The 12,006-nt window shown below is 39.2% G+C and overlaps 1 protein-coding gene across 1 annotated transcript; it reads left to right on the top strand.

The window, feature by feature from the left end:
• The first annotated feature begins 1,316 nt into the window (after positions 1-1,316).
• On the top strand, positions 1,317-9,842 carry LOC114355798 (uncharacterized). Its single transcript, XM_028308819.1, has 2 exons — positions 1,317-1,383; positions 7,359-9,842. Exons 1-2 carry the CDS (start codon positions 1,320-1,322, stop codon positions 9,746-9,748), a joined length of 2,454 nt encoding a protein of 817 aa, XP_028164620.1. The 5' UTR covers positions 1,317-1,319; the 3' UTR covers positions 9,749-9,842.
• The last annotated feature ends 2,164 nt before the right edge of the window (positions 9,843-12,006 follow it).

The raw sequence follows: 12,006 nt of genomic DNA, 5'->3' as shown, positions 1-12,006 counted from the left end.
GTCATTTGTGACCGAAGCGACGATACAAGGTTTGGGTTTAAAGAAGACAAAGACGAAAAACGTTGTATCAGGTTTGGGAGGAGATAAAAAGGTCATCATCAACTCGACGGTTAACATCAACTTGCAGTCACGGGTCAATCCTGAAATCAAGTTCAAGGTCAAGGCGTACGTGTTAAGAAAGATCACAGCTTTTCTTCCAGCGAAAAAGGTTGGTGACCTGGAAGGTTTGGATTTAACGGGACTTACCTTGGCTGACCCTGAGTACCACACGCCCAACAAGGTGGATATTTTGTTAGGTGCAGATGTGTACGGGCAGATTCTGCAAGAAGGATTAAGGAAGAGTATCCAGGGTGGAGTGATTGCACAATCTACAGCTTTAGGATGGATAATTTCGGGCACGGTTATGGATTCACAGCAGCAGCCAAAGAGTATGATAGTAATGCATTCACTGATTGATGAAAATGATCTCCTTAAGAAGTTCTGGGAACTGGAAGCGGAACCTGAAATAAAAAGAGAAAAAATGTTTACAGAGGAAGAAAAAAGATGTGAGGAGATATTCACAAAGACAACTTCAAGAGACGAGGAAGGGAGATATGTAGTTCGACTTCCCTTGAAGAATGATCCTCCTTGTGTAGACAACTCCAGGGAGATATCTGAAAGGAGATTTCTTTCGTTGGAACGGAAATTCATGAAGAATGAAGCCTTGAGAGAGAAGTACTCTGAAGTGATGCAAGAATACATAGATCTGAATCACATGGAACTTGTACCTGATGATCAAGTTGACAATCCATTGGCTATATACCTTACCCCATCACGCAGTCATACGAGAAGACAGGGAAACGACGAAGGTACGGGTAGTGTACGATGCCTCCTGTAAGGGCAAGAATAATATGTCTCTAAATGATAACCTGCTAGTGGGACCTACCTTACAGTCAGAGCTACGGCACTTGGTGATGCGATGGCGTACGTACCCCGTTTGTCTCACGTCTGACATAGCCAAAATGTATCGGCAAGTGAAGATCTCGGAATCAGATGTGGATTATCAACGGGTACTCTGGAGAGATGACCCTGAAACTGAGATAAATCACTATAGAATGCTAAGAGTGACGTTTGGAACTGCATCTGCGCCATACTTGGCTGTCAAGACATTGCAACAAGTGGCTATTGATGAGGGTGGGAGTTATCCTATGGCAGCGGAGAGTTTTAAGAGATTTTTACATGGATGACCTATTGACGGGATGTCAAACTAAAGATTCTTCTTTAGGATTCAAGATATTTAAGGAAATGAATGAATTGCTAGAAAAGGAGAATTCGAGTTAATGAAATGGACGAGTAACTGTGATGAATTAATAGAAGAGATGAAAAGAGAAACAGGGATGAAAGATTGAAGATTAAGTCAGATGAAACAATGAAGATAGTTGGACTTACCTGGGACCGCAGTGAAGATTCATTCCGTTACGCTGTCAAACTCCCGACGCTGGAACAACCTGTAACTAAAAGGAAAATGATTAGTGATATTTCACGATTTTATGATCCATTGGGCTGGGTAGGGCCAAGCATCATAAAGTCAAAAATACTAACTCGGAAGCTATGGTTAGCAGGGATGGAATGGGATGAAGCTGTACCGACAAATATACTAGATGAGTGGTTTACTCACCGGGAGCAGCTGAAACTGTTGGAGTCAATTAACATACCAAGATGGGAATTTTGTTTTGACTCCTGGTCATTTCCTTGTGGGAGAACCTATTGTTACGGCTCCTGATAAGAGTTACGAGTCTCATAATGTGAGTTCTTTAAGGCGGTGGCAGTATACTCAGAGAATGCTGCAAGAGTTTTGGAAGGTATGGTCTCGTGAGTACTTAACAAAGTTTTATAATCGGTACAGGTGGTCATCACAGCAGCCTCAGCCACAGGTGGGCGATGTCGTGTTGGTGAAGGAAGACGGATTACCGCCCTGCCGCTGGCTATATGGTAGAGTTCATGCTGTCCATCCGGGACAGGACAATTTAGTTAGGGTAATAACGCTTAAAACAAAAAATGGGACAATTAAGCGCCCAATATCTAAGTTGTGTCTGCTTCCAATAGAGACTGATATGTAAATAGGTATAAGATAATATAAGTAGGTACTCTAAGGTAGTTGAATAGTTTGATTTTAAGTTAGTAATTATCGGGTAGATAATTTATGTTTGTTTGTCAGTTAAGGAAGGACAAATTGCATAATTGTCCTTGGTGGGCGATTATGTTGACGTCGGTTTAAGGTTTGGTAGTTTACCGATAGATGTCACCGCGCGCTAGATGACAGATAGTTCACGCAGTTTGGCCAATAGATGGCACCTATTAGATTAAGGCAAAATATTAGCGCGCGGTGTCCAGATTTTTTGCCCGCCCTTTATATATAACCGAGGAAATAATAAAGTTGAATTCAGTTGACCTCAAGACGGTGTTTGATTCACTAGTTAGTAGTACCCCTAGTCAGTGTAGGAGTGAGTGATAGGAGTGATAACGGCTAGGAGTGCTCAGGGTGAGGGAATTCCACCCTCTCACTACGGGAGGGTTAAACACCTTGTAAAGAAGTACAAACAAATATAAAAACTCAGTAGGTACAATTGACTAACGCAAATGTTTTGCTTCCAAACGTTGGCTGAGTAGTCAGAAATTGCATATTTTGTCTTATTTTATCATATTGTCTGGGTTTGCATAGGTCGTATTTGAATATTTCAATGTCAAGACCTACATGAATAATCAGTATAATATTTTTCCCATTTTCTAAAATTCATTATTTTATTATTCTGTCATCTTCGAAAATGAGTAAACTTGAAAAAAGAAATAATCTAAAAGGGTAGAGTAGAGAAAATACATACGTAAATCCTGAATCGATAAAGATTTATACATTTGCATTGATACAAGCTGAATAATGAAATAAACATTAAACATATCAGCTGATAGGCGATCGTCGCGTCGTCGGGCGCTTCTTTTGTTTCACTTGCCGCGCTATCGATCGCAAATGGGTTGATAACGATTCCGCCGTCTTTGAGTTACGATTAACACTGACCGATCTTTACTTGATAGATTCGAAAGTATTTTTCTTTTATTATCGTCGATTGTGTTATTATGACGAAACTAAAGAATATGCTTTTTCTCTACCCCTTCTGGATTACCCACTTATTTTTCCTGTAGTTCGCCCTTTACACCAACTACATAAATTGCTCTCCTAAATAGAGCAGATTCGTCTGAAATAAAACTCCCGTACCGCCCGCCTTCCTTTGTTTCCCCCCATGGCCGGTGGCGTATCGTCAATCACTGCAGTAGTCCCTGAATTCCCTGATACTATCACTGACGAGACGCGATATAGACGTAACACATTAGTACGTCATTGTTTTTGGCTATCTCCCAATTTGTGCAATCTGACTAATAGCACAAAAAATCAGCTTCTTGTCTTTATTTTTATTCTATCTCAAACAAAAGTAATAAAATTTCAAATTCGGTATACCAATTACTAGTTATGATATTGTGAATATGATAGCATTTACCTACTGGATATTATGTATTGATTGAATCCTTGAAACCCTCGTCCTCGAAACACTGGGCCAAGGATTAAGCCGCTGCGCGCTGGTGGCGTGCCATATTCGGCCATTGCGGGAATGCCCGCGCAGTCACTAGCCGAGCCTTTGACCGCGCCGTATTAGGGATGGAGTGCCCATCTGTTAGTCTGACAGTAATCGCTAACTAAACCCAATAAAAAACTAAATACCCGTCCATTAATTTTTTGCCAAACGCAAAATACTACACATGCAAAAGCTTAAATGCATATTGGGACTTACCTGCGTGACAAATTTACTTTACTTGTACTGTATTACTTATCTATTCTGTGACTCTACATAAAAAAATAACATCTCTTTTCAACATGACGAATATATCTGATTTTGATTATTTCCAGAGTAATAGTTAAGAAATTCATTACACGTAGGTACGTAACTATATTATTTTCAATTTTGGATTCTTTTAATAAATATTGATGTTATTATTGTACCTATTTTTGATTGCTCTTGAAATGGAATTCTCTACTCAGTGATGCGAATCAAAGTAAAATAAAATAGTAGGTATGTGTTACCTTCCTAAACGCGAATGTGTTACCACGAAAGTGAGCGGCTATATCGCTTATTTGGAAAACATTGCAGATTTTATTATAACAAATGTTTTCAGAAGATTTCACAGATTTATTTAATGCGAAATAATTGAAATGTTATTAGTGAACACAATGATTGTTCACTACAAATATCATTGTGTTAAATCAATTAATATTTCAGATATTGAAAATGATATCTCAGACGAAGAAGCGATTTCATTGAAAGAATGTCGGACACGGTCGTTAAAAAATCTGTGTTATGCTTTTGACAACAAGCCTAACGCCACGGCCCACGACGGATAATTGCAGTGTAATTACGTGATACAATACTACACAACACTTGTCCGCGTGTTTTTTTTTTTTTTATCCACAATGAGGAAGCTCTTGATTTGAGTGTTGATTGTTGACACAGGCTCGCGTGACTCGTGGCCAGGGTACTGCACGAAGGGTGCCTTAAGGAACGTGTCGAAACCCGGGTCGTATCGTAGAAGCAAAAACTAAAATCCATAATTAAATATGGTGTCTAAATAAAACAAAATGTAATTATATTTTCAGGATTGTAAAAAAACACTTCCAAACAAACCTGAATATTTATTTAGTGTTACTTTTGACTCATACAAGCGGTAACCCTACCCTTGAGAGCAGCGAGACTGCGCGGGCGCCGCTGAGCCTGTAGCGTAACCACCAATTATCCTCCGTCTGAAGCGCGTGCGGTGAAAACGAAAGCGAAATCTGCCCAAAATTCATTACGGCACTGCTCCTCGCTTTTATTCACGTGAATAATACATGAGAAACAAGAACTCTACAGTAAATCTTTATAAACAAGAAGTGACGAATAAAATCTATTTATAGATTTTGTTTGTTATTATTTTGAGATACTTGTTTGTAGAGATCCTTTACGGTGTTTATTTTTGATTGGTTGATTTGATTTCCCACATGAGGACTTCTCACTTCTCGAAAAGGTTAGATATAATGTTTTGAAGAGAACATCTTCGAATCATCTTGACATACCTACTTGTATTTAAATGGATAAGTATTTTGGGGGTTCTTTTATGACGTACGAAATGATTGAAACAGTTTCCTAAAAGTGTAATAAAGTTTTGATTTTCGCTGTTATGCATAGCTCTTCCGCACCCAGCTATTTCAATCAATTAAAGTAACACCTAAATCATTGTACCTACTAACGATATTAATTTGCACATCATAAATATGCATTAGGAAGTCTTTGTACAGCCAAACACATTAGAAACAAGACTGCAATGCAATAATAATATAACTTATCTTGGATCCAATTGCGAAGCATGCGCAATTGTAATTTGGGGTAACCTTGCCCAAATGTCCGTCGGATGCGCCACAAAATTGGCCTTATGAGCGATTGTGAAAACTGACTAAGTATGTAATGTCACAGTAAACATGGAAAGAGTAAGATAGGCTACTATGAGGGCTACTTTTATATTCTACTTAAAATGTTACACAAGAAAATATTTCTGACTAACAACTTTCTTGACTTACATTATTTATTAGCTGCCAATGCCCTGTCCCTGAAGTGTTTGTACAAAAGAAATGTACTACCTAAAATACGTTTCTTTTGTACTGAAACATACTTACATAATAGATACATAGGCACATAAAACTTACGTTTACTATGCCTATTTGTATTATGGTATGGATTGGACAATGTTAGTTACATATGACGCAACCGGGGTGCGCTGTCGGCGGCAATTAAAAAGCAATCAGTTTTATTTGTTCAGTGGGCAGAGCGCCCTAGAACATTATCTGATGCTAGCAGCACTTCATGTCTTCCCCTGCGACTGGTTTTCCAAATCTATTCCTTTACTAAAACTTTGTTACCTTTCAATTCACATGTGATTCGGATATGTTTAGATAATACTTTTATTTTTGTTTATATTTTTGCCTTACATTTTATTATGAATCAAATCCACATTACTACCTAACAACCTATTCATTATGTCATCCTAATTAGTCGGAAATCAGTTCCAATGTGTCATTGAGGAAAATTGCCCGTGTAATTTTCATAAATGGCCAGCCCTACTTGGTTTTTGTAATGTTAAGAATATGGCTTATTACGGTAATTACGACAACATAAAATCAAGGCACTTGTTGACAGAAGGCATGGTAATTATCCCAAAAACAATGTTCGCAAATGTCAACAACTCACGTGTAAAACCTGTTAGGCACGAGTTGAAAGATAAAATCTAAGTAAGTATCCATTAATCATACACTTAAATGCTCTTTCCAAAGTATTAGACTGGTTTACAACTAATAATTTGCTATTAAACGCAAAAAAAACCAAATGTTTAAAATTCACTATGCCTAATGTCAAACAAGTTAATACTANATTAGTAACTGTCAACTATGTAATTACTATAAGAGCTAGTTGAAAGCCTAATTTAGGCATTATTTTTGATAAACATATGCGGTAGCAGACATAGAATCAATTTTCATTTTACAGAAAAGAGCTGTTCGGGCAATATACGGTCTTAAACCACGAGACTCGCTTAGAGAAGTTTTTAAAGAAATCAATATATTGACTGTGGCTTCGCAATACATATTTGATAACATTATGTATGTCCGTAAACATATACATTTATTTACTAAGAAAAGTGACGTCCACTCATTTAACACGAGACATAAGAATAAACTTGCTGTTCCATCATTCAGGTTGCATAAGATAGGTAATTCATTCTTGGGGAAATGTATTACCATATTTAACAAAATACCACACAACCTTGTCGAATTGCCAATAAACAAATTTAAGATACATACACAGATAATATAATATACATATAAAAAATACCCTTATGTCCAAAGGGTACTACAAGGTTCGAGACTATATTGATGACAAGGATGCGTGGTCAGTTCAGTCTGCACCTCAGATCATAGAAGGGAATAGATGTGAAACGGGGGCGTGGCGCGTGTCTCCGCGATATGCCCAGAAACGAACATCGCCCGCGACGCCAGGTTAGTCGCGATTCGGTCGTACTGAGGAAATGTTCTCCGATATTGTTGGATAATGCGTCGTAACGTGCAATAACATAAGTGAAACGAAGAACTACAGGAACAATGAAGTCATTTACCCCATGTAAGTATTAAAAATCCATTGGTATTTTGCTTATAAATAAAAAAAACTAAACTTTTTTACGAACGAATTCAGTGCCGTGACATTTACTGCGATATCAAAATTAGTGGTGNAGAGAAACAGGGATGAAAGATGTTCAAGAGGGATTGAAGATTAAGTCAGATGAAACAATGAAGATAGTTGGACTTACCTGGGACCGCAGTGAAGATTCATTCCGTTACGCTGTCAAACTCCCGACGCTGGAACATCCTGTAACAAAAAGGAAAATAATAAGTGATATATCACGATTTTATGATCCATTGGGCTGGGTAGGACCCAGCATCATAAAGTCAAAAATACTAATTCAGAAGCTATGGTTAGCAGGGATTGAATGGGATGAAGCTGTACCGACAAATATACTGGATGAGTGGTTTACTTACCGGGAGGAGCTGAAACTGTTGGAGTCAATTAACATACCAAGATGGGTCCACACTGAGGTTAATTGCGTAGTCGAATTGCATGGCTTCTGTGATGCCTCCAAAGAGGCATACGCGGCGGTGGTGTATGTCCGTGTGATCGACTCCCAGGGGAACATTCGTGTGTCACTGTTAACTGCTAAAACAAGAGTTGCACCAGTCAAGCAGGTATCAATTCCAAGATTAGAGCTATGCGGAGCAGTGCTACTAACACGTCTGATGCTAGATACAGCCAAAGTTTTAGGTGTTGAGAAAGTTAACCTACGAGCATGGACAGACTCTACAATAGTTCTCGCATGGATCAACAGCCACCCAAGTAGATGGAAAGTTTTTGTCGCAAATCGTGTGTCAGAGATCCAGACGAATTGGGATTCCCATCATTGGTCGCACGTCAGCTCTCAAGAAAATGCAGCGGATGCAGCATCACGAGGAGTATCACCTGCAGAATTAGTAGGAAATAGCAGATGGTTCAACGGTCCGGATTTTTTGCATAATAAAACCATCAGGTATGAGAAACCCAAGGATGTGACGACGGATTTGGAGAAGGTTAAATCTCATTGTGCAGTGATAGAGAAAGATATTTGGGAGAGGTTTTCATCTTTTACCAGGTTGAAGAGAGTTATAGCATACTGCAAACGGTTTATAAACAATCTAAGAGTAGAACCTAATGAGAGAAGCAAAGGATATTTGACTACACAAGAACTAACTGAAGCACAAAATGTATGCATCAAGCAATATCAAGCACTACATTTCAAGGATGAGATTTTATTAACCAAACAAAAAAGAAACTTACCAAAAAGCAGTACACTTCGTTCGTTGAACCCAATCTTGGATGATGAGGATATATTAAGAGTAGGAGGAAGATTGGAGCATTCTGGTTTAAGTCACAACCAGAAACATCCCATCATAATACCCAAGAAGTGTCATCTAGCCAACCTGATTATTGAAGATGCCCACAAGCGTACACTCCATGGCGGTCCACAATTGATGATTTGTTTCATTCAGGCTAAATATTGGATCTTGGGAATGAAACAGCTGGTTCGATCATACTTCCGAAAGTGTGTGACATGCGCTAAAAATGCGGCCGTAACTCAGACTCAGCTGATGGGCCAATTACCTGCAGCAAGAGTAACACCAATACGCCCTTTCAGATGTAGCGGCGTGGACTACGCGGGGCCCATACAGATTCGCACTGCAAAGGGACGTGGCCACAAGGCATACAAGGGCTATATTTGTCTTTTTGTTTGTATGGCAACTAAGGCCATTCATCTTGAAGCCGTCACTGATCTCAGCTCTCAAGGGTTTCTGCAGGCGTTTAAACGTTTCGTGTCGAGGCGTGGCCATTGCTCAGATATGTGGAGCGATAACGCAACAAATTTTACCGGAGCAGCTAGCGAGTTGAAACGACTTTTTCAGACGGAAAATGGGTCTATGTTGCAGGAAGTAGCAGAGTCGATAGCCAGTAACGACTGCAATTGGCATTTCATACCCGCGCGGTCTCCTAATTTTGGTGGCCTCTGGGAGGCGGGTGTGAAATCTGTGAAGTATCATCTAAAACGTATTGTGGGACAATCAACATTGACATTCGAAGAGCTGTCAACGGTTTTATGTCAAGTAGAAGCCTGTCTTAATTCAAGACCGATGTCGGTTATTTCAAGCAATGCTGAAGGTGTTTCTGTTTTGACTCCTGGTCATTTCCTTGTGGGAGAACCTATTGTTACGGCTCCTGATAAGAGTTACGAGTCTCATAATGTGAGTTCTTTAAGGCGGTGGCAGTATACTCAGAGAATGCTGCAAGAGTTTTGGAAGGTATGGTCTCGGGAGTACTTAACAAAGTTTTATAATCGGTACAGGTGGTCATCACAGCAGCCTCAGCCACAGGTGGGCGATGTCGTGTTGGTGAAGGAAGACGGATTACCGCCCTGTCGTTGGCTGTATGGTAGAGTTTATGCTGTCCATCGGGGACAGGACAATTTAGTTAGGGTAATAACGCTTAAAACAAAAAATGGGACAATTAAGCGCCCAATATCTAAGTTGTGTCTGCTTCCAATAGAGACTGATATGTAAATAGGTATAAGATAGTATAAGTACTCTAAGGTAGTTGAATAGTTTGGGTTTTTAAGTTAGCAATTATCGGGTAAATGTTATGTTTGTTTTGTTAGTTAAGGAAGGACAAATTGCATACTTTNCATATGTTTGTCTCGAAGCGCTGGTAGGGCCCAAAAGATAAGGAGACATGTAAAGTGCCCCATAAGGGCTACCTTTTTCTTTTTTTATTATTTTCTATTGACGTTCATAAGTGCCACTTGTGGTCTAAACTGAATAAATATTTTTGATTTTGATTTTGATTTTTTTGATTTTGTCTAATTGAAAACTTCAATGTCTCGATAATTGCTGCGATTGAACATTAAAAACTGTATTTAATGTTATGTTTTTATGGAATTATGAGTAATCATTAAGCCTTGTAAACAATAGGTCGATATCACACTTCTGTGCGGTCGTGACCTCTGCATGAGCTTTCAGGGGCTCCACGCAATAGTATCACGCGGACTGGTCAGCTTTTGCAAGGGTTGTAAAATAACTTACTTTGTTAAAATAACTTAACTTCAAGGTGTAATCTATAAAATTAAATAAACATTTAATTAAGCATAGGTTTCATTGATTTCTAAAAACCTGTCTTTCCCTAGGAGATGATGTCTTCGTAGTAACGTTATGCTAAATTTGTATTGACAGGAACCACGTGACAATTATCAAATAAATTGTGTGTGACTCCAGCACCCACGTGCTGTTCGCAAATCGATTCGTGCAGCATTTTTTTAGCCAGCTGAGAGCCGACCCTGGCACCCTAGCACGAGCTTTTGACACGTGTCGTGATCGAAGCGTGCCACGGGCATTAATTGTGCAACAACACGGTGCTAATTAGCAGAAGTTCCACTTTCGATGACGACACGCAGGACCCGTTTCACCGATTATTGCGGGTATGTTTCGAGCTTTTCGTCACGACAGTAAGGGGTAGGCTCGATGGGCGTACTAATTAATGATGATAATAACATTTATTATTGATGACAGCACGTGGACGAAAGTCTATTTCATTAATCGGCAAAATTGTTCACTGAAAAACGCTGGGACTGATAAAAGCTCTTCATAACTTTCAATCTTAATGTTTTTATATGGTATAAGTTCAAGGTCTGTATATGCAATAATAACGTGCGATCGATGCCATTGATTATTCTAATTCCTCAGTAGGGAAATCATTTTTAACATCGGTCAACTACTGGACTCGTGCAAAGGCACATTAGTCATTCTGGTAAAAGGTCGATCCTGGATTTTATGTGGCATATACGTCATCACTTGTATATTTATATGGGTTAGTATTTTATGATATCCGAGGAGTACTGAATTAGCCATTTAGGCGTGTAAACTTCGGCAATGGTAATTGCAGCACCTGAAGTCTGTGACATTGTTACGCCGACTTCTTTATAATCCCGCAGAGAGGTTCCTCCTACCGTAAATAGAGTTCTCTCGTTCCATTACTCCAGCATAGGACATTGTAATCTCGTAACAAAGTAACAACTAGAACCATTTAAAATTTTATTATAATATGGACGTGCACTAAGTCATCGTTCAAATAGATCTGCAATGTTGCGAATTATGAGTACAAGTACATACATGTAAACATTGTCCAGTGCCCTTTGTGTTGGTACTTCATGACGCACGCCGAATGACAGGTCATGCTATTTTCTCTTTGTTGGGTTAACATTGACCTGTGAAACGTACTAAAAACCAACAAAAGTAGCAGTGAGTTGTGACTAAATCATCTGAAATGATATACCTTGCTGCGTGTCTTAAATTCAAGAGCAAATGCTTATAACCATAGAATTATAAATCTAATTAAGCTTATGTCCACGAACACATAAATAATCATTATTTAGCTGGTGACTGGCTGCCTTTCTTGTGACATGAGTTACCACTGACATATTATATACGTACAGCGCCATCTCTTGCCAAACGTTCATAACAGAGTCATTACAAAGAAGCGGCCGTAACACTTGAAAATTTCGACAGGTTCATCCAGTGTCTAAGTAGCTCAGTTGTGGAAGAGCAGTCGCCCGGCAAGCGAAATGTCGTGGTGTTCGATTCCCGCCTTAGGCGGTTCGATTTTTTCAAGTTGTTTAATTAAAACGTTACAAAGAAGTTTGTATTACCACAGATAATATAATACTAGTACAGATGCATCATCCCATACTCGAAATGTGGCCGACCTAAGTCTTGAAACTGCTCGGGCCCGCGTGGTTTCCTAGTGGTGATAACAGATCGCGCTAGTG

The sequence above is a fragment of the Ostrinia furnacalis genome, unplaced genomic scaffold (assembly GCF_004193835.3).
Source record: "Ostrinia furnacalis isolate ACB-3 unplaced genomic scaffold, ASM419383v2 OfSCF2515, whole genome shotgun sequence".
In the NCBI taxonomy this organism is placed as follows: Eukaryota; Metazoa; Arthropoda; class Insecta; order Lepidoptera; family Crambidae; genus Ostrinia; species Ostrinia furnacalis.
The sequence above is the reverse complement of the archived record's forward strand: the minus strand, read 5'-3'. Positions and strand labels throughout refer to the sequence as shown.